At 43.5% G+C, this 20,206-nt stretch overlaps 1 protein-coding gene across 1 annotated transcript in view; it reads left to right on the forward strand.

Moving 5' to 3' along the window:
* The window catches only part of GLIS1 (GLIS family zinc finger 1), a 180,579-nt gene that overhangs the window by 143,463 nt on the left and 16,910 nt on the right, over positions 1-20,206 (forward strand). Inside the window, 4 exon segments of the mRNA XM_053950810.1 lie at positions 2,637-2,798; positions 6,038-6,148; positions 9,294-9,426; positions 14,616-14,766. Coding sequence (XP_053806785.1) covers positions 2,637-2,798; positions 6,038-6,148; positions 9,294-9,426; positions 14,616-14,766 — 557 coding nt within the window.

Genomic DNA, 20,206 nt, shown 5'->3' on the forward strand with positions numbered 1-20,206 from the left:
CTCCTGAAGGATGGGGTGGCATCCAGAGGGGCCTGGACAAGCTCCGGAAGTGGCCCATGGGGTTTAAACAAGGCCAAGTCCAGGGTCCTGCAGCTGGTTCAGGGCAACCCGTGGTATCAACACAGGCTGGGGGATGAAGGAACACAAAAATGTTCCAAGGGATGGAACATCTTTTCTTAGAAGAAAGGCTGAGAGAGTTGGGCTTGTTGAGCCTGGATAAGGCTCCCAGGGAGACTTAGAGCAGCCTCTCAGTGCTTGAAGGTGACCTGCAAGAGAGATGAAAGGGATAGTACTTCAAGGGGATGCCACACTGTGGGCACACTAATCAAAGGAGGTTGGAAAGGAGGAAGATTGGGAACAAAAAGGAAAAACGTGATCTTTAGGACCTCAGAACATTCACTCAGCTTCATGGAATGTCCTGTGAGAAGTATGAATTTGCTGAACTCTGCTCTATTTTTCATAGACCTAAGCAATTTTGCACATTTCAAATTGCTCCATCCAGAATCTTAGTCAGATTTTTAGTGATGCTTGTGAAAAAAATTTGGTTTTTTTGAAGCCTTGGTGGCTTTGGTCATTTCCAAACCCTGCCCCCCCTGCCTCCTTGCACCAGCTCAAGTGTTCAGAGGTGGGTCGTGGCCAAACAAAGCTTCTGATCTCATGGACTGCATGTCTCCAGGTGATTTTGTGGATCTGTCACAATGGCTGTGATGGGAAAAGATGCAAAATATATACACATCAGATAGCTGTCTGTACACATACCCAGTATGCCATTCAGACAGGGTACTGCTCAGGACTCTGAAATATTTATGGCAGTAAGGGCCACATTGATCCTTTGATGTGTGAGTGGCTGGGACAGGCAGAGAAGTGCCAGAAACTCCTCTGCCTGTAGTGTGCAGAGCTGATCTGCATCCAGTGCCAGGACACAGCCTGCAACGTGAAGTGCTGGCTCAGGAATCACTTTGGTTGCTGCGCTGAGGTATTTAGAAAACACACTGGGATGAGCAGAATGTGGTGGGCCTTCCTCCATCACCTTTGGCAGGCCCTGGGAGATCAGGTGTCTCCAGGTTGTAGCACCTGCAATGCTCCTCCATCTGCAGCTGCTCTCCCTTCCCATCTCTCCCCCTGCACTGCTGGATGCCACAGCCAGTCTGCAGTTTGCATGCCCTGATATGTGTCAGAGGTGTGTGTAACAAGCAAGATTGGCAGGGTGGTGACTTCTGTGATGCCATCTGAGGAGCCACAGGTTCCTGGAAAGCTGCTGAGCAAAATCTTGACTTGGCAAAAGGAAGTGACAAAGCATTTGCTGATTTTGTGAGAGTCAGGATTTCATTGTTTATGAGCAAGAATCATAGAAAAAGTTGTGGCTTCTAGAAAAAGTGGTTGGAACAGATTGCTCAGAGAAGCTGTGGCTGCCCCATCCCTGGAATTGCTCAAGGCCAAGTTGGACAGGGCTTGGAGCAACCTGGGATAGTGGCAGGTGTCCCTTGCCCACGGCAGGGCTTGCAACTAGGGACCCTTAAGGTCCCTTCCAATCCAAACCATTCTATGAAGATACACCTACTATGTTTCAGAATTGCTCTTAGTGTTGACAGGAAGGTGGATTGGGTTGTGTTTTTCAAATATATTCCTTGAGATCTCAAATCCTTGAAGGAGCCAGGTTTTTATCTGTGTAGAGGCATGAGAAGATGTGCACTGCCGTGAAACAGCAATATGTGCAGAGTGGGCAAAGAATATGCATTCCATCACTTTAGTATTTGCATGTAAGTATTTGAACATGTGCAATATCTGAGTGCATTTTGTGTGTTTGCAGGTGCACGAATGTGCACACACGAGTATTTGTGCTTACCTGGGAGAGTTCCCATCCTACAGACAGTGCCTCCACTGCCTGTTGTCTGTAACACTGAAACTTCAACGCAAAAAACCCTTCCCTTGGCCTAGTAGCTGGAAATTTTACTTATATATTTATTCAGATTTAATTTGAAACAGTGACTTCTGTTATGAAAGCTATGCAGCATTTTATTGCAGCTCCCTAATGAAACGGGTGCTTAAGAAGTCAGAATTGCTCAGGTTACTGCTTGTATAAATGCTGAGAACAGCTCTGAATGATACAGCTAGTGAAGAAAAGGGTGCAGAATAACAGCAGAGTTCCTTTGGATTGATCTTCAAATGGATCAGGTCTTCCTGTAATAGTCCGTGCTCATCTGCTCCAGTGTATAATATTTCAGACACCTGAAACCAGGTTCTAACCCGCCAGCTTCTCTTACTCTCTGTCTGTAGCAGCTAATTGTTATTGCCCACAGTGGTTCCTGTGCCAGTTAACATCCCAGAGGACTCCTCAGAACACTTGTTCTTTCTTTAAATTTTCTGCACCGACACCGTGTCTTTAGGTGTTCAGCTCAGTCAGAATGTGTGAGATATTTATAACCCTTGTATTATTACTGAGCTGCACACCGTGTCTTCGGTGACAGATTAAATGAACAGCACAATATGTTGTGTTTCATCCATAAATTTCCACAGATGTTTGAATGTTGGTTGATTTATTGCATGTCCAACTTGGTTCTTACACTGTTCTCATTGTGGCTGCACATGGTTTATTTAATAGAACCTTACAGTGATTTTTTTATGACGTTTTTCAGTTTGAAGGGTGCAACAAGGCATTTTCTAGGCTTGAGAACCTCAAGATTCACCTCCGGAGTCATACTGGGGAGAAGCCATACCTGTGTCAGCATCCTGGCTGCCAGAAGGCTTTCAGCAACTCCAGTGACCGGGCAAAGCACCAGCGGACACACCTGGATACCGTAAGCATGATTTCATACTGGGAGCTGCACCGAGTTTTCCAGTGGTCCTGGTACACAATCGGTTCTGCAACTGCGGGGGGACTTGGCCTTTTCATGAGGAGAGTTTTAGAAAACTCAGCTATGAGCAAGTGTGTTTGGTTTTGAACTGTGTGTGCTTTGAGAAGTGAAAAAGTCTTGATCACAGAGAGGCAATTATGTTGTGTTACTCATGCTGAGGAGTGAGTTACTCAGCAAACTCTGCCATTGTTCCTCTTCCAGTAAGAGGAGGCAGCAGCTCAATAAGGTGTAGCTGAGTGAAAGCTGAGTCACTGCTGCTGCACCAAATGTGTGTCATTGTCTCACTTCTGTCCCCTTCAGTGAGTGTTCTGAGTGAAGGCAAAAGCTGTTCAGACCTCTCAGTGGAAGGTACATGCACCTCAGTTGTGGACAGTAATTTTGTAAAAAGTGAAAATAAATCTGTCTCATAACTCCATGGAATCGGTTAAGTACCCTCCATCAGAATTAACTGTGAGAAACACACTCTTTTATTCTCTGCAGTTGGTAGATTTGGCTCGGCTCTGCAGCTCTTCTCACTTGTCTCACAGGGAGGATGGGAGCCTGTCAAGTGTCTTGGGTTCTACTGAAATGAAATCACCAGATCATGGGGGAAGAAAGCAATGAGACAGCTTTGCAGACCAGTCATGTCTTCAGCATAAAACTTGTAAAGAATAACAGGCAGAGTTATTCCTTTGTCTTTTTCAAATGAGCAAATATATGGTTTCGTTTGGCCAAGTGTTTATGGGGCAGAACTTTTGAGTTTAATTGATATTTACTTTTTAAGCAGTTACACATTTCAGACAGTGCAGCATTAAGGAATGTCTAATGTACATTATGCCTTGCAAAAACAAACAAGTAAGAGAAGCAAGTCAGTCACATTTTCCAAACCAAAGCACACTTAAAATAACAATGTTTTATTTATTTGAAAGTCAACCTGAGATATTTGAATTTGTAATTTGCATCTCTTTTGAATATGGATATACTAAATTGCATGCAGTTTTTAAATTTAATTGCCTGAATTTAGTAGATGTATTTTTTATTAGCTAAACTCACAAATGGAATGCCATCTATTAGTTTTAAGAGAGAACTGACATGGTTAGTAAAATGAGCACAAATTCTTTGTATGTGTTGTCTATGCAATATTGAAGACAAATGTCTTAACTTTCTATTTTCTTTTCTTCTCTTCTTCCTTTATCTCTGTCTTTATTATCTGAAATGCTCATAAATCAGGAGAAAGGTACAGTAATAATTTTCTAATAACTTTCTTAAATATCTAAAAACATCCTTCGTGCTATTCCACTGCAAGTTCTCTAAAACTGTTTCTGTAGTCCTGCACACAGTAACTGAGTTCCACTTACTTGATTTAATTGAAGCCCTGTGGTTCAAGCTCAGAGAATTGTGTGCTTATGTGAACATAAAAAACAGCAGAGCTACAGGATGGTGCTGCTGCACCAAACAACTGCCTGGAATGTCAGAGCAAATAGCCATGAACCTTTGTAAGGGTGATCACATTCTCATATTGTTTCCCTATGACTGAGTTGAATGATTTTATCACTAATTTGAATGACATCAGTGATTTGAAAAATACTCTGATAGTTTTTCTGCCAAGGGATTTGTTAAAGTTTTCCATAGCTTTTCCTCAGGTGTCAGTTCTCTATGTTCCAGACACTCTCAATAAATCTCCTTTGCCCTTTAACTTTCTGTGTAGGTGCTGTGTTAGCCTGTAAGGTCATGAATTGGTGAATGATTCTATTATTCCTTAAGAAATTTCCTGCTGGCTGGACAGAGCAGCAATATTTGTCCTCTGGAGGTACTTACAAAGAAAGGGGGTTTATATAGGCTGCTTTTTCCTTACTGAGTACATTTGGAATTGGTTTTAAAGCTTCTCAACAGAGGTCACTCCACCATTTATCTTCTCCAAAGAAGAATCAGTAAATCATTTCACTTACTGGTGTGTGCTAGTTTGATGGAATCCCTACTAAATCATCTGGAAGTAGATCCTTCTCCTAGGCAGGAGCAGAACAAAGGGAACCTGTCTGTCCTTGTGGTAAAAAGGGCACATCAGCACTCCTCCAGGAGCACAGAAACTGGGTGTAAAGGACCTCACAGTCACTTCTCCCAAAACTGGTGGGATTTTTTCCCTTCTGTACATCCTCCTTCTGAAACCAAGGGGATTAAAGAATGTGACATCGAGGTCATGGCAAACCAGTTTTCTACCTTTGAGAAGACACCAAAAGGATTTGCTAGTCCTAGTGAGAAAGCTGAGGTAATGTTGATAGATGAGGCAAGAAAACAGAGGGCAAAAGAATGTTCCATTCAACTGTAAAGCTTTGTGAGCTGTGCTTTGTGAGCGCTATTTTGCTGGCATTTAAGCCAATGGTTACTTAATAAAAAGTGCCTTTGCTCATTTTGGCAATTGCACCTTCATTTGGAGTTTGTTCTGTAAGCCAGAGATAGTATTCCATTTGATGGGAATAGGCATAGCCACAAGAAGAATTCAGTGAGGATTTCAGTCACTGGGAAGGTCCCCTCTGAGCCTCCTTTTCTGCAGGCTGAGCCCCCCCCCCAGCTCCCTCAGCTACTCCTTATTCTCCAGACTGTTCCCCAACTCCATTGCCCTTCTCCACACATGTTCCAGCCCCTCAATGCTTTTCTTGTTGTGAGGGGCCCAAAACTGCACCCAGGATTCGAGGTGGGGTCTCACCAGTGCCCAGCAATCCTTGTAAAATTTATGTAAATCAGAACTCAAAACCAGAATGTCTTGTCTTTATAGTGGGTGATGCCATGATAATTTTGTTTGCTGTAAAGGCTAGGGATAAAAGAAATGCTCTCAAAACCCTTTCAGTTCTACCTCACTAGCATTTAGCTCAGCCCAGTAAACCATATCCAGTGTGCCAGTGCAGGATCACTTCTGTTTGCATCGTGCCTGGTTTGTGAGCTTAGAGGAGACAGAGCAAACGTGGGCCCAGCAAAGAGAGAGAGAGCAGCTCATGTGTGTGCCCTGTGCTGGCTGGGGCGGGCACAGGGGTGTGACATCTGTCCTGCACTGTGTGTGCCCATCCTGCAGCGCTCCCTGTGCTGGCTGGGGCGGGCACAGGGGTGTGACATCTGTCCTGCACTGTGTGTGCCCATCCTGCAGCGCTCCCTGTGCTGGCTGGGGCAGGCACAGGGGTGTGACATCTGTCCCTTTGCTCCGTTCCCAGAAGCCCTATGCCTGCCAGATTCCCGGCTGCTCCAAGCGCTACACCGACCCCAGCTCCCTGCGCAAGCATGTCAAGGCTCACTCGGCCAAAGAGCAGCAGGTGCGTAAGAAGGTAAGAGCAGGCAAGGAGTGACACATCCCCAGAGCTCCTCAATGCAGTCATTTTTAATTCATATATTTTCATGTCAGTTTTTCTGCAATATCACAGAATAAAACTTAAAAGGAGCTGATTTCCCTGGGTTTTAATCACTGTTGTTAACTAAACCACCTTATATATGTGTACTTTCAAAGGCTGCCACCCTCTAATTTCAGTTTGCCCCACGCTTTCTTTCCTAGCATTTATTCTCCTGTTCATCTTTTATGCACAAGCCCGAATTGTGCTGTCATTCACATAAAATATCCATGCACCGAGTCTCTGCAATCAGCACTAACTGATGGTATTTACTAAAGTACATGTTGGCAGATCGTCTAAAACACAAATGAAACTAAGCCAGGATACAGTGGAAATGTAGGAGAAGAGGACTTGGAATAGAAGAGGTGTCCTTGTGTCAGCCGTGCCCCCTTCCCTCCTGCTGCTCCTGTTGTAGAGTTTTCAGCAGTTTGAACGTAGAGTCCCCTTTCCCAGGACAGCTGTGTGTCCCAAAATTCTCCCTGTAACCCTTCTCTCTGCCAGATGTGTGCAGTCTGAGTAGCAGCTCCCAGCACATCAGTGGCCAGAGCTCTGCACGCTGTGTCAGATACTCATGGATCACTCACTGCATAGTGAGCTTTGTGCAGGGAGACACACGGGCCCAGCACCATCCAGGTGTTCATGGAATCAAGTCTTTGCACATATCAGCTCTACTCAGAGGTTTTATCTAGCCTGGCCACTACCTAGTTTTCCATCCCAATTTTGTATTACCAGGCCTTGTGGTTTCCCTACAGCTCTCAGCTTTAGAAGGTTCCACAGGATGTGCTCTGCATGTGTGTCCCACAGGTCACAAAATTCCCAACACTTCCCTAGATTAAACTTTTAGCTCGTAATGAGAGTAAGAGTCAGAGTGCCATGGCAGTAATTGATTCATTCTATGTAATTAATTCTCTGTAATGAGAGTAAGAGTCAGAAGGCCATAGCAGTAATTGGCCACAAAAAGAGGGTGATTGTGACACTGGAGTCTTCTGCAATTGCAAGATCTTTGTAACAGGAAGGTTTCTTACATGAAATTCTCAGCAGATTGTGGAAAGCAACTGTGCTTCCTATTCCAAAGAAGAGAACTTTCCCATTTTTCCTTCCTGTGCTTTCTGGCATACTTCAGAGAAACAAGGAGGGAATTATTTCCTAACACCAAACCTGGGTGTCATTTGTTCAGCTCTGTGTACTGAGCTAAATGCATTAGCATGTCACCATCCTTTACATCTAGAGACAGTCCCCACTGATACACCTTGTCACCTCCTGAGGCCTTGTTCCATTTCTACAGAGCAAGATGGGAAAAAAAACCCAAATCCAAACTTTGCATGAGAGGGCACAAAGTATTTCTGCATCAGCAGCAGGAAGCCTGAAGCACAGAATCAATCCTGGACAAATTTGTTAACAGCAGCTGCAAACTCAGGCTGCTTGGATGCACCAAGACATCAATATCCAGGGTTTCATATCACTTAATCTCCTGCCTTGAGGAATTTTCCTGTGTGCATGTACACAGCCTCGTAAAGACTTATCAAATCTATCTTAAAATAATATTAGTAACTTGCCTCCCACACCTTATTTGGTAGACCAGTCTAAATCTGTACTCCTCCAGTGGTTTGAAATCATCTTCAGATTTCCTGTCTCATTTATCTGTGATAACTTTATGAATACTTGATCCTGTGACTTTTTTTTCCTCAAATGAAAAGGCACCTGAAAAAGCAGCAGATTTTTGTGTTTTGTGTTTTGCTCAGGCTCTCTTAAAAAGGATCAAAGCAAACCTGGCTGATAAAGAAACAAGAACCCCCTCTAAGTATTTCACTTAAATATATTAAAAAACTCCAACACCTTTCACAACTAAATAAATCCCAGTGTTACTGAACAGCCTACTTTGGATTTCAGACGTAGGAAAAAAGGGAAAAGACTGTTTATACTCACTCGCTCGTTTTTGGTTATAACTCAGCAAAGGCAGTTGTCTGTTGGTATCAGCTTCCCAAGAGTTCTGAGTGGAAATGACCTAGCCAAGAAAGAAAAATTAACAAGCTGTTCTGCCAACATGTCTTGGTTGAGATATGCTACCAAAATGTGCCATCTCTGATGCAAAACAAAATGCCTGAGCTTAGACTTGTATCAAAGGAATCCTGAGCACTTAGTTCATAGCTTAGAGGATTAGTGCAGTGATGATATTTGGTTGTCCTGAAGGGCTTTACAGAAACAAAACAGGAGAAAGTTAGCTGTTAATTTAGTAGTAGTTTAATTGGCTGCAGATGCACTTGTGATCCAAATGTCAGATGTTTATCTCGAGCCCACAAATGGCTGTAGAGCAGAATTCTGAGAAGGTTTGCCTGGGCCCTTTATTTAGAATACCCAAGCCCAGGGGAGATGGGTATGTGAGGCTGTACCCATAAGGACAATAACTATTTATTAATGGCTGTACAATATGATGGCTGTTTGTGTAATGCAATCACTCTGTTATGACAAAAGCTTGGCAGCATCAGCATGTTTGAAAGGGAATTAGAAATGCTTTTCTTTCTTAATTCTCCTCTCCTGCTGTTTTTAATATGATCGACATTGTGGTTTTTGAGAGTTTGCTTCAGACCCTTTTGCCAGAGCTTTAATTTCCATGGAGCACAGCTGACACGTGAGTGGTACCTCTTCCCCATCACCGACAGCGCCTCGCTCTGCCGGTTCTAATCTGATCAGCACAAACGCTTTTCTTTCCCTATCAAATGTCTTTCCAAGTGTCACAGTTACAGGGTGATGCAAACCTTTTGCCACAGAATCCAAGAAACTACAGAAAGCCTGAAAATGTGCAGTTCAATTATTCAGGAAGGTTTGAAGGAACACAGGGTACATTATTTTTTGAAGCAAACTGGTTGTTGATGTAAGATTAGCACACTTAACTTGTGCACTTCAGAAAACCAAAGTCATCTCTAATTACAAGTACCAAGTACAACACACATTCTTAATTACACTGAGTTCCTAAGAATGGCATTTTTTCCTTCTATATATAATCCTTAAGGAGATATATGAAGTTAGTTGTAAATAATTTGATTTTACTATGTAACACAATGTTTCTTTTGTCTTCCTCTTGTAGCTAAAGTCCTGTACTGATATTGAGCAAGATGTACTCAGCGAGTGCTTAGCTATCCAACAGCTCCACACATCTTCACAGCACATCCTGGATGGGAAGTGTGGCAGATCTGTAGGTCCTCATGATTTAATTACAGGTAAGAATACTTCTAATAGGTGTGGTGCTAAATCTGTCATACAACAGAGGTTTCAAACCAGAAAAGATTTGTCACCATGGAAGGTGATAAAAACTCCAGGCCAACAAATAAGATTAAATAATGATGTGTGTTGTTCACTAAGGCCTTGCTTTTTTTGGTTTTTCAGAATTAGTCAGAGAAATAGTGTCTGTTAATTTCATGTGAAGGGGCAGCAGCCCTGCTGACAGTCTGTCTCCATCCATTTATTCTCCTTTCAAAGTGAGCCTTGGCCTGGGCTGAGTGCAGGAGCTGTGCTAAGTCCAGGTGGATGCTCTGGCACTGACTCCCACCAGGAGAGTTTTCTTCAGGAGCTGCAGAAAAACTGAGGAGGCCGAGTGTTATGATGTACTTCGGGTCATAACAAAAAATATGGTGATACATGAATGGGAGAAAACTTGAATTTGAAATGTTAAACCTTCTTTTAATAATATTTTCTAGTATTTAATCTTTCTTTCTGTATTTTTTTTTCGTTCTTGTGGTTTGAACAAGAGTTGGTCCTTTTCAGGGACTTTAGACACTTCTATACATTTTATAGGAAAAGAAAAAGAGACTTCCATTCCCTTATGTAGGAGATAAGATCCAGATTCAGTTTTTGAACCCCATCAAAGGATTCTGAATCAGGGGTGTGCATTTTGAGGTTCTGTGTTAAGGCAGCATAGAGAGGCACTCCCAAAAGCCAGGAATATAATTGTAATCTGCCTTCTGCAAGAATCTCCTACTTTTTTTGTTGATTACTCCACATCTTCAAAACAAAAAATGCATTTTACTTAACATCTCCTATCCTCTTTTCTAGTTCAAGTTGCATTAAAATGTTGGAATGTAACTGGTGAACAGAATGGAGTAGAAAGGGAAATACCCCATCATTCTGATGTACTTTCCCTGGGAGTCTGCACTCAGGCCTTACATGTGGCTCCTTGAAAAGTGGAGAAAGCCGGAGGGATCTGGGGTTAATGACCAGTCTCTGCCTGTGCCACCTGCTCTGAAAAAGGCCTGTGAGGGCAGCAGTGGCCTGTGCTGTTCCCTTGACAGTCCCATGTAGCTGGAGCATGGCTTGGCTTCCCCTTTTCAGGCAGGGCAGGAGAGAGCAGTGACATTTTCCTCAGAACTGGCTGCACTTCAGAACCTCAGAAACAGCCTCAGATTTCAAGTGAGAACAATAAAACAGGAAAAGAGTTATTAGCTCATAGATAAACATCCCTAACCTCTCAGTGTCATTTCGGAGAATCTCTTGTGAAATGAAGGATTTTATCTGTCTGTAACTCTGCCTTTGTCTGATATGATTTCTGTGCTGATTATATCAATCCATCACCAGGATGTTGTCAAAAAACTGTAAATCTTCCCTGATACTTCCATCAGGTCGCTCCATATGAGACCCTATCAATGCACAGTATGAACAAGTGCCAGGGAAAAATAAATCAAGATTTGAAAGACTGTTTTGAAGTGAAACAGAAGTTGCTTCATCTTATGTGCAGTACAGTCCACAGGGAAAACTGTTCCTCTGTCATTATTTAGGGCATATAAACCAAAGTGCTGATCCTTACAGAATGAAAGCATAAGGACATTCCTGCTGCCACCTATAGTCTGCAGTGATTGCACATTTGCTCTTTCAAATAAGCTGAGGTAATATTTTTTGAGAAATCAGCTATAATTCTGTCTGTAGGCTATACATGGATAAATAGAGTGTATGATGTCCTCATATTCCACTTGAAATATGAAAACATTCATGGTTTGGGCTTTTGAGTTGGGTTTTTGGGTTATTTTTTCAAAGAAACCACATTATTAATGTGCAGAGCTCTGGGCTTTAGGGATCACTTGGATTCCTGGAGAATTTCAGTTTTGTCTTTCTCCAAGTTAAAGCACATTTTAAATATGTCAGGGATGAAAGCCCATCACAGAAAAAAACCCAAAATATAAAAAAAAGGCCCCATCCCTTGTGTCTGACTTCAAAGTAGGTAAGACAGTGAGCAGAGGAATGTTTCTGCAGTCAGAGGAACCCATTGTTTGCTGAGATCTTCCTCCTTTTTCCCTCCTCCTAACTAAGATGCATCATTGCTGCACACATTAACTCTGCCTGTGGACTAGAGCTTGTATCACTCTGGTCCCACTCAGGCATTTTCTCTGGGTTTTATTATTGTTTGCCTGCTCTCAGCATAAAGCTGAAGGGGGAAAGGCTGCTGGTCACAAATGCTCAGAGCACTGTTTTGGCCACAGATGTTAAGGTTAAAGGCCATTTAAAATACTGATTGATGACTTCTGTTTACAAGCTGAGATGGTCAGTGTGTGAGGAGGCCCAAGGTGCACAGGCCTGGCATGGGCTGCACTTGCAGGAGTTGTTCACAGCAGCTCCAAAGGCTTCTGGGTGACTTAAGGTACACAGAATATTAGTGCTCAGTGGAAAAAGCGGAAGAAAAGCTGTAAAAGGAAAGAAATTTTGGAAGTACTGAAAATTATCCTGAGACTGGATTAGCAACTGCTCTTCCTCCCTTGACTTGTTCATCTCTGGGGAGGGAGCTGGGGTGAGGCAGCACAGGGCATGGTGTGGGCTTGGGGGGATGTGGGGACAAGGGACACCACGTGCCAAACTGGGTGTGAGTGGTGCTGCACAGAGATGTAGGGACAGAAGAGCTCACTGATGACAAAACCTATGTTGTGTGTTTCACCCACCCTCAGTGCACAGGTCCAAGCAGGGGCCTTTTCCCTGAGGAAGTGTGATCAGGAAATCAAAAGGTAGATCTGGGAGAGGATGTCCCCAGCTAGAAACTCTTCAAGCCCAGCAATGGGCACTGGGTGTCCACCCCAGCAGTTCCACAGATGGGTAAATTCCTCTGCAGAGTGGTTGGGGGCGGCAGAAACTGGAGGTGACAGGGATTCTGGTTCCATTTGGTTTTCTGATGTGGTGGGTTTGAGTGCAGGGATCATGTGGGACTCTGCTGCTGCCCATACAGAGTTGTGGGGTGGTTTTCTAAACATCTTTTTGCTCCTCTAGAGGGTTATTCTGATTGTAGGTACTCAGCTACTCTTGTCTTTCTCATCACCTGGAGGAACAGGCCAGGAGTGAGACATCCTCAACATGCATGATTGAAAGATAAAACATGGAGTGGGTTTGCTGGTCACCACACTGCTAAGATGACCCTTTTTTGAGGGCTTTTGAGCTTTTTGCACAAGTTACTGCTGGGCCAGCAGTGTGGGAGCCTTAGAGCATGAACAGCTTGGTTTAGGTTCTGCGGTTTCCTCCAGGCTGTGCTGTCAATATACCTGAACTGGTGGTGTGGGAAATAGAGCTGAAGTGCAAAGTGACACTGAACAGTGCAGGTCAAATTTGGCTCATCATTCAAGCCTGATAACGAATGTATGAAAAGTGAGGATCTGAGGGAAGTGGAAACTGTTCTATTATGAAATGGACTGAAGCCACCAGTGGAAAAGCATTTCCACAATGTAGCATCCTTGCTACTGACTTACTGTTACCAGAAGAGGCTTTGACAAATAAATCCTCGCATCACCTGGGAACATCTGATTTCTTAAAGCCCCTTTTGTCTGGTGTGCAGTGCAGAAAGCAAGTTGTTTTCACTGGCTGGTTGACAAATGTTCTGTCTAGCTGGAGACAGAGATGATGTGGTTCAGTTTTGTTGCTTTAGATCTGTCAGCAGCTGAGGACTCATTGTTCATGAGGGGTTTTTGACTCATCTGAAGCCCCTGACAAAACAAAGGTGGCTGGAATCTTGCCTTGGTGGTTCTGCTCTTCAGTCACACACAGAAACAGATGCTGATATTCAGATGTTGCTTCTTCACCCCAAGGGTGTCACACAATCCCCACAGCTCTGGATTTTCATGTTGCCTTCTGCTTGTTCCGTGTCACTGGGAGGGTTTGGGAGGGGTGCAGTCCAGAGCCCTGCCAGTGACATGGGACAGGGCTGAGCACAGCTGGCACATGGCTCTGCCCTGGATGTGCAGCTCTGCAACACTGAATGGGAAAGAATGGATGAGTGGTACAGGAGGAGAGATGGCAAAGACAGGCCCCAGAGGGAGTGTGGGGTCTCTGTAAGCTCTAGAGCTGGACACTGGGAGCTGGCAGGCCTCACTTGCTGCTCACAGCCTTCAGGTCACAGTGTGAGTGGCAGTTCTGGTCCTCATCCATGTGCACATTCCCTGGGAGGGTGGCACAGCACTGTGGCAGATGTGGGCAAAACCTGAAGATGAGAAAGGCAGAAAAACTGGAAAGAGAAGGACAAGGACTGGACTTCTCCCAGAGCAGCATGACAAGGAGCCAGCCCTTCTCCCCTGCCATAAGGTGTCTTTTGCACGCTCCATGCTTGCACTCCTGTGTTATCTGTCACCACAGAGACCTGCTCTCAGTGCAGCCTTCACACCAAAAGTCAGTGTGAGGGCCCTGCAGTCAATGCCTGTCTTGGTGCATGGTCACTCTTTAGAAGGGAGAAAAAAAATTAATTCCAAAAAAACTTAATTCCAGCATCTTCATCCAAGAGTCGTGGACAAAGCTTCCTCAACAAAGGGTGTACTTGAGGGCATGGTAGGCACTTGGCTGTTGGTGCCTCGCTGCCATGGTAGAGGAGAGTCCCCAAAAATGGTGCATCCACACTCCTTCATTAATTCTGTATTAGAGAATCTGTTTTCATGATCTCATTAAAAAACTCTCCTTGTTCCTCTTTGCATTTAATTTATTGGAGTTTCCTTTGTATCAGTATGTGATATTTGTAAATGGTCTGGGATGTCCAGCAGCTTAGTAATGGAAAGTCAAATGACAGAGTTTGAAATGAACAGCAAAACCCCAGGGTACCACGGTCTGTTTTGCTGTGTGAGCTCCATCCCCTGAGCACTGCAGGTTCTCTCTCACAGCCATGGGAAAGGCAGGGTGGGAGTCCCACCAAGCCCTCGTGGCTGCCAGGAGGGTTCTACTGCTCTGTAGAGTCCAGGAACACCTGGGAGGGTCAGAGAGGAGACACCCACATGCCAAGGTACCATGGCACAGCTGTGAGTGCTGCTCAGGCACAGATATTCACTGACACACAGGGGCTCTGCTGTGGGGCTGTGGCTTGGGGTTGGGTGGGGGATAGGGAAGGAGTTGGAGACTCTGCAGGTCTTATTGATGCTTCCTTGTTTATTTTGTTTTGCCAACTGCTGCGTGTTCCCAGGCATGTACAGTGGATCCAGCACCAGCCACAACGGCCCCTCCCCAGCTGTGCTGCCACCTCCTCATGACATTCCTTCAAGGCACCTTCCCCTCGACTCCGCCCTGTCCAGCCCACATCACCACCAGTCGCCGCTGGAGAGTGCCAGGGACGGGTATGTGTGTGATGTGAAATATGCTGGGCCTGTGTCTGGCATGATAATGGATGATTAATTGTTTATTTTACTTTGCATAGATGCTGTTCAAAAGAAAACACTGGCCCAAACAAAGCAATTTTGTTTGTTTTAGAATCATGGAATAATTTAGTTTTCAAGGGACCTCAGAAGGTCGTGTCATCCATGCCCTGTGCAAAGCACTGGACATTGTTATCAGGTTGTTCAGGGCCTTGTCCTTGTCTTTGACAAAACACAATAGGATTTTTTTTCTTCATAGCATGCAGTTACATTTAGGTTTTAATTTTGTTTTTTAGTTCTTGCTGGATGACTTCTCATAGGTTTGGATAAGCACAGAGAATTTTTCTCGGCTAACATGAGAAACCTCTCAGAGGGTAAAACCCGAACTATGACTCACTCAGGAATCAGGCTGTGTTTGCCTTAGTGAGGCTCACTCAGTGTCAGAGCCACGGGCTTTCTCACTTCCTTGCTCTCTGATAAGGTTTTCTGCAATGCACCTCTCAGCAGCAGGCCAGATCCTAATCAGGGAAGAGTATTTAATCCCACTGATTGTATGGGTTGCACTGCTACAGCACAGATACAATTGCATGGCTACAGGGTGTGATATTTCTAAAGCACTGTGTGTCAAGGCTCTCATACCATCTCAACAGTAAAGAATCTCTGCAGGCCACAAAACTGCTCTAACCTTTTTATTCAGTTTTCTTTGGTGCCTGGCCTCGTGCAAATTCAAATTCATACTTACAGTTTTACTTCCCAGCACTTTGGATGGGAAAAGAAAGGACTCTGATTTAGCTTTACTGATAGGAATTTAAGATGCAGAAAGATTAAAGGATTTTCTTTCCCTAGGAATATGTTGGTGTCCTTTAGCAAATATAGCAATTAAATGTAGAGTTTTCCCATCCTAGTCCAGTGACTGACTTTTCCCTTCTTTTATATGGTGTAAGGAAAGCCCAGAAGGATTTTAAGCATTAAGGGCAGAGGCAGTTTGTGTGTGACATGGAAGAGGTATGGTAAGGAAATTTACACCTGGAATGGCTGGAGAACAATCTGAGGAAATTCAGTTAGGAGCAAACTAGTCCTTTTTATTTTCTTAACTGGGGAATTAATTCTGCAGCAAGTTGAGCTTCTGTACGCTCTGTTCCTTCAGCCTTCTCTTCTGACCTCAGCTGGTAGCAGTACCAGTGTCCCCCTCCCAGTGTGATGGATAGACTTATCCTGTCCTTGTCCCATAAAATGCCTGTGCCCAGCCCTTCTCCTTCCCTGCCCTGCCACATTCCCAACCTTGTATTTCCTGTTGGCAGACTCATTCCCATGGCAGAGTCGTGGCCAACAGGAGGCACTGGAAATTACTCCAGCTAAATAGGAAGTTTTCTGTAGCAGAGAAGGCAGTAGATCAAGTAGGAATGGAGACACATTCCAAAGTGAAGGTCATCCATGAGCTGTTCTTCCTTGCAGAATGGGACTGCCTGAGCCTGTTGGAGTCGGATCCCTCTCTCTGACTGCTCCCAAGTGCTGCTCAGCTGTTTCCTCTTGGAGTTCCTAGGGGAGTTAAGGCAAAAAATCCCAACCAAGAATGAAATAAAGTAAGGATATACTATGGGAAGGATTTAGCGGGCTGTCAGGAAGGTGGATTTGTTTCTAAGGCACTTTGTGTCCTGGTGCTGCTAATAAGAAGTGAAAGCAAAGGCCTGAGCAGGGTGAGGGCAACAGACAAGTTTCCAGTTTGAGGCGTCAGAAGGTCCCAGATGAATTCTCATTCCTGCCCCTGGTGTTTCCATTCCAGAGCACAGCACTTCCCTTCCAGCAGGAGCACTGTGGTCAGTGAGCTGAGCCTCTCACTGAGCTCCTGCTGCAGACACACCAGAGTTTCCATCAGAATTGTCTCCGCCAATTCCAGCTTTAGTGCAGTGCAGATTCTTTCTCAGAGGAGACAACAGTGCTGATTTCTTATCTCAGTGTTCATGTACCTAAGTAAAGTCTTTGCCCAAATATCTTGTGACAAAATGTGGGAGTGAGATAACAGATTTCTAACCATGAGCCAAACGTCAGGGAATGGAGACTGGAATGTATTTCTGAATAGTTATTTTAAAACAGGGCATCCAGTTTCATGACATAGTTACTTGGAATTTTTCAGCATCTCAAATACCATTTTCTAAACTCAAAATAATCTTCATTCAGCATTGTCATTCCCAGTCCAAGATCCTTCCGCTGTATTTAAATCTTTATGCTTACATTATTCATGACTGCTGAAATGCAGCCTGTATCTGACATCTTAATTGCAAGTGCAGAAACTTTGTGTAAACTAATTAATAGTCCTTGAGTTTCATTTAGCACAGTTTTCTTTAAAGCATCCATCCATTTAACGGGGCAAAATCACTTAAGACTCACATGCCGGGAGCCCCAGGATTCCAGGGCTGTTCCCCCCTGGCCAGCTCGTGGCAGTGCCATCCCTCCTGGAAGGTACATGAGGTTTGAGGGAACATGAGTGAGAAGGGAACCCTCCCCCTGCCTCCTGCATGGGCACTGCTGCAGCTCTCTGGCACACACAGAGGGTTTGGCCTCATTAGTCAGCTGTCTCAGCATTCGGGTTTGAGCAAACGCAGAGAATTCCTGCTCTGGGGATCGGGACCATGACAAGGCTGCATCACATCGTGCAGTCTGTGGCAGGAACCAAGTGATTACTATCAAGAAATCTAATTACTGAGTCATCAAATGTGCGAGATGCCAAAAACTACATGAGGCAGAGTACAAATAGTCTACTCAAGTTTGACATGAGATTCAGAATTTGATTTAAAGGCTTTTTTTTTTTTTTTAACAAAAAAAGCCCTATGTTACACTGTCCTTTGCCAAAGTCAATACCAAGTGCAGCAGTCAATTTTCCCAAATGGTTTGCTGAGACATTTAAATAGTTTGACAAAATTATCTAATTCACTTGAAAATGTTCTAACAAAATCTGACCTCATTACCGAATGTATTTATACTGGCTTTATTCAATATGGAGCACATTTTTTCAAATTCTGGAATGAAGTGTATGCTACACTAAAAAAATCTACTCATGCTGATATTAATTTAGCTAAAAGTGGTTGGCTCAGAAATACTTCAGCATGCAGAAAGTGGGCTTGGCATGATCCAGATTAAAATGTATATTTATTTTTTATTTCAGGTAGCAAAGGTTTATTTTAGCATTTCTTGTAGCATTTGCCATGTATAATGTCAAACTGGGTTTCATTTTGCCCATTGCAAAAATAGTCTATTTTGATTTGTAGCAGAGTGAGGACAGAAAAACAGCTTTTAGTATTAAATCTTGGGTGAATGTTGCACTTGGCTTGCTTTCTACTATTTTTTTAGCTGTTATTATCCAAGTCATCTAAAAATGTACTTAGTTTCATTTGTAGACCATCTCTGTAAGTTGCAATTTAGAATATTCAGTGTGATAAATTATCAGCTTTAATGAAACTGATCTGACTGAAGTTAAGTGACTTTGAGTGGTGGCACCAAGTTTGGGATTTGCATCAATTTAGTGCAATGGCCCAACAAGGTCACTTTGTAGGACCTGAACACGATCCCTGTGTGTGTGACTGGGGCTCTCTGTCACTTGTGCTGCTGTGACAAACAGCACTTGTGTTCCCAACAGGAGCTGGGGCACTAACAAATAATGACTTGATTGGGAGGGTGATGTGTCTCCAAGGGAAAGGAAAGTGAAACGATTTTCTAATATTCCTGTGGTAATTTAGGTAATTTCTGTTCTGTAAACACACCAGTAAATGAAGAAGTAGTGGGATTAAGGCATCTGTGATGTGCAGAGGTGGTGATTGATGAGGACTCTGAGCCAAATCTGGTGAGCCTTTAATATAAAGGATTAAGCTCTAAGCAAGGTTAGAGAGAAGGGCTCACACAACTCCCTTTGCCTGGACTTCTGCCCAGCCAACTGCAGCCATCTCAAACCAGAGGCCAGACCCCCCTGAAGTGACACTGACCCCCACAGAAAATCACAAGAAACAGGATTTAAGAACTATCAAGTGAAAAGAGACATTTCAATCAGGGCGCTTAAACATCAGAGTTTTTGTTTGCTTGCTTCTTAGCACCTGTTATTTCAAATACCACAGGAATACTTCAGTGTAAAGAGTTCTCTGTTAAAAACTTAGTCCTTCACTTCTTTTTACGTGAAGTAACACGAGGTACACAGAGCCTCCCTTCTGCTCTACCTGATTTTTTAAAAGCACCCTGGTATTTTTAAGCTTGAAACTAAACATGCAGGATAAAATCTTGTCAGTTACATGGGGGAGATTCTTTCCTGTTCTATCTCCTTGAGCTGCCAGGATTCAGGCCAGGTAGAAAAATACATTTGTGCTCGTAATTCTCATTACTTTAAGAGACAATTAGGTGTCTTAGCCACTTACATCTGATTCTTACTAACCTTGTTTGTTGATTAATCTTTTAAATTAAGTTTGTGAGCTCATATAAATCAGTGGGCTAGGAATTGACATGCTGTTAGGATGTTTGTAGGAAAGAAACTTTTTGTCTCTAGAAGTACTTTGGAAAACTAAATACCTGCACAGCTTTTCTAACAGACCAAGGAGATCCATCCCTCATTCTCCGTGGATTCCATTGGAGAATACTCTTCATTTATAACAGAATACACAAGTCAGTGGTTTAGTCTTCCCTTCAAAAGCACTAAAACCAGTAACAAGAAACAGATATCTCTGACAGCTGAAAACATTTTCAATGGAGGAAGCCAAGAACCCTTCATAATTTATCTCAGTGTTATGGATCTGAGCACGCAAAAGGGGCATCAGTACATCTGTCCAGAAAGAACAATGTACAGGTGCTGCACTGGGCCCCACCAAACAAAGAAAATCAGTAATTAAAAGCATCTGCTTTCAAATCCCAAGTCATTTATCTCATTGTAGAAAATGTGATCAGAATTCATTCATAATCATGTCCAGATAGGCTTACACAGGCTCCCCCCTCCCCTTAAAGCAAAATTAGCATTAGCATGGGCTTACTTCAACAGTTACACGCTTAAGGATAACCTGGTGCTGGATCCTGGGGTAAATATTATTTGTCCATCAGCAGAATTAGGTGGGCAAGTGTTTCATTTGAGTTTCTGAGAGAGCTGGACTGACACTCAGGATCCTGAGAGCCTCCACCAGCGCCTCTCAAAGTAAGGGCTGAGGTGCCTGTCCAGAGGAGACACTGTAAGGAAAACTGCATGAGAAATCAGAGAGTTACAGGAGAAGGTGGGAGGTTAAAGGAGATGGTCAGAATAACTCAGAAAGCTTTTAAGATTAATTCAGTCAGAGCTCTGCTGCATTACATTAATGATTTTAGCCATTACTGATTTATCCAGTATTTATTACTGGTTTATCCAGCATTTATTTTTTAGCCATTAATGATTTATCTGTAGCTAAATTTACACTTA

Source organism: Vidua chalybeata, chromosome 9 (genome assembly GCF_026979565.1).
Source record: "Vidua chalybeata isolate OUT-0048 chromosome 9, bVidCha1 merged haplotype, whole genome shotgun sequence".
In the NCBI taxonomy this organism is placed as follows: Eukaryota; Metazoa; Chordata; class Aves; order Passeriformes; family Viduidae; genus Vidua; species Vidua chalybeata.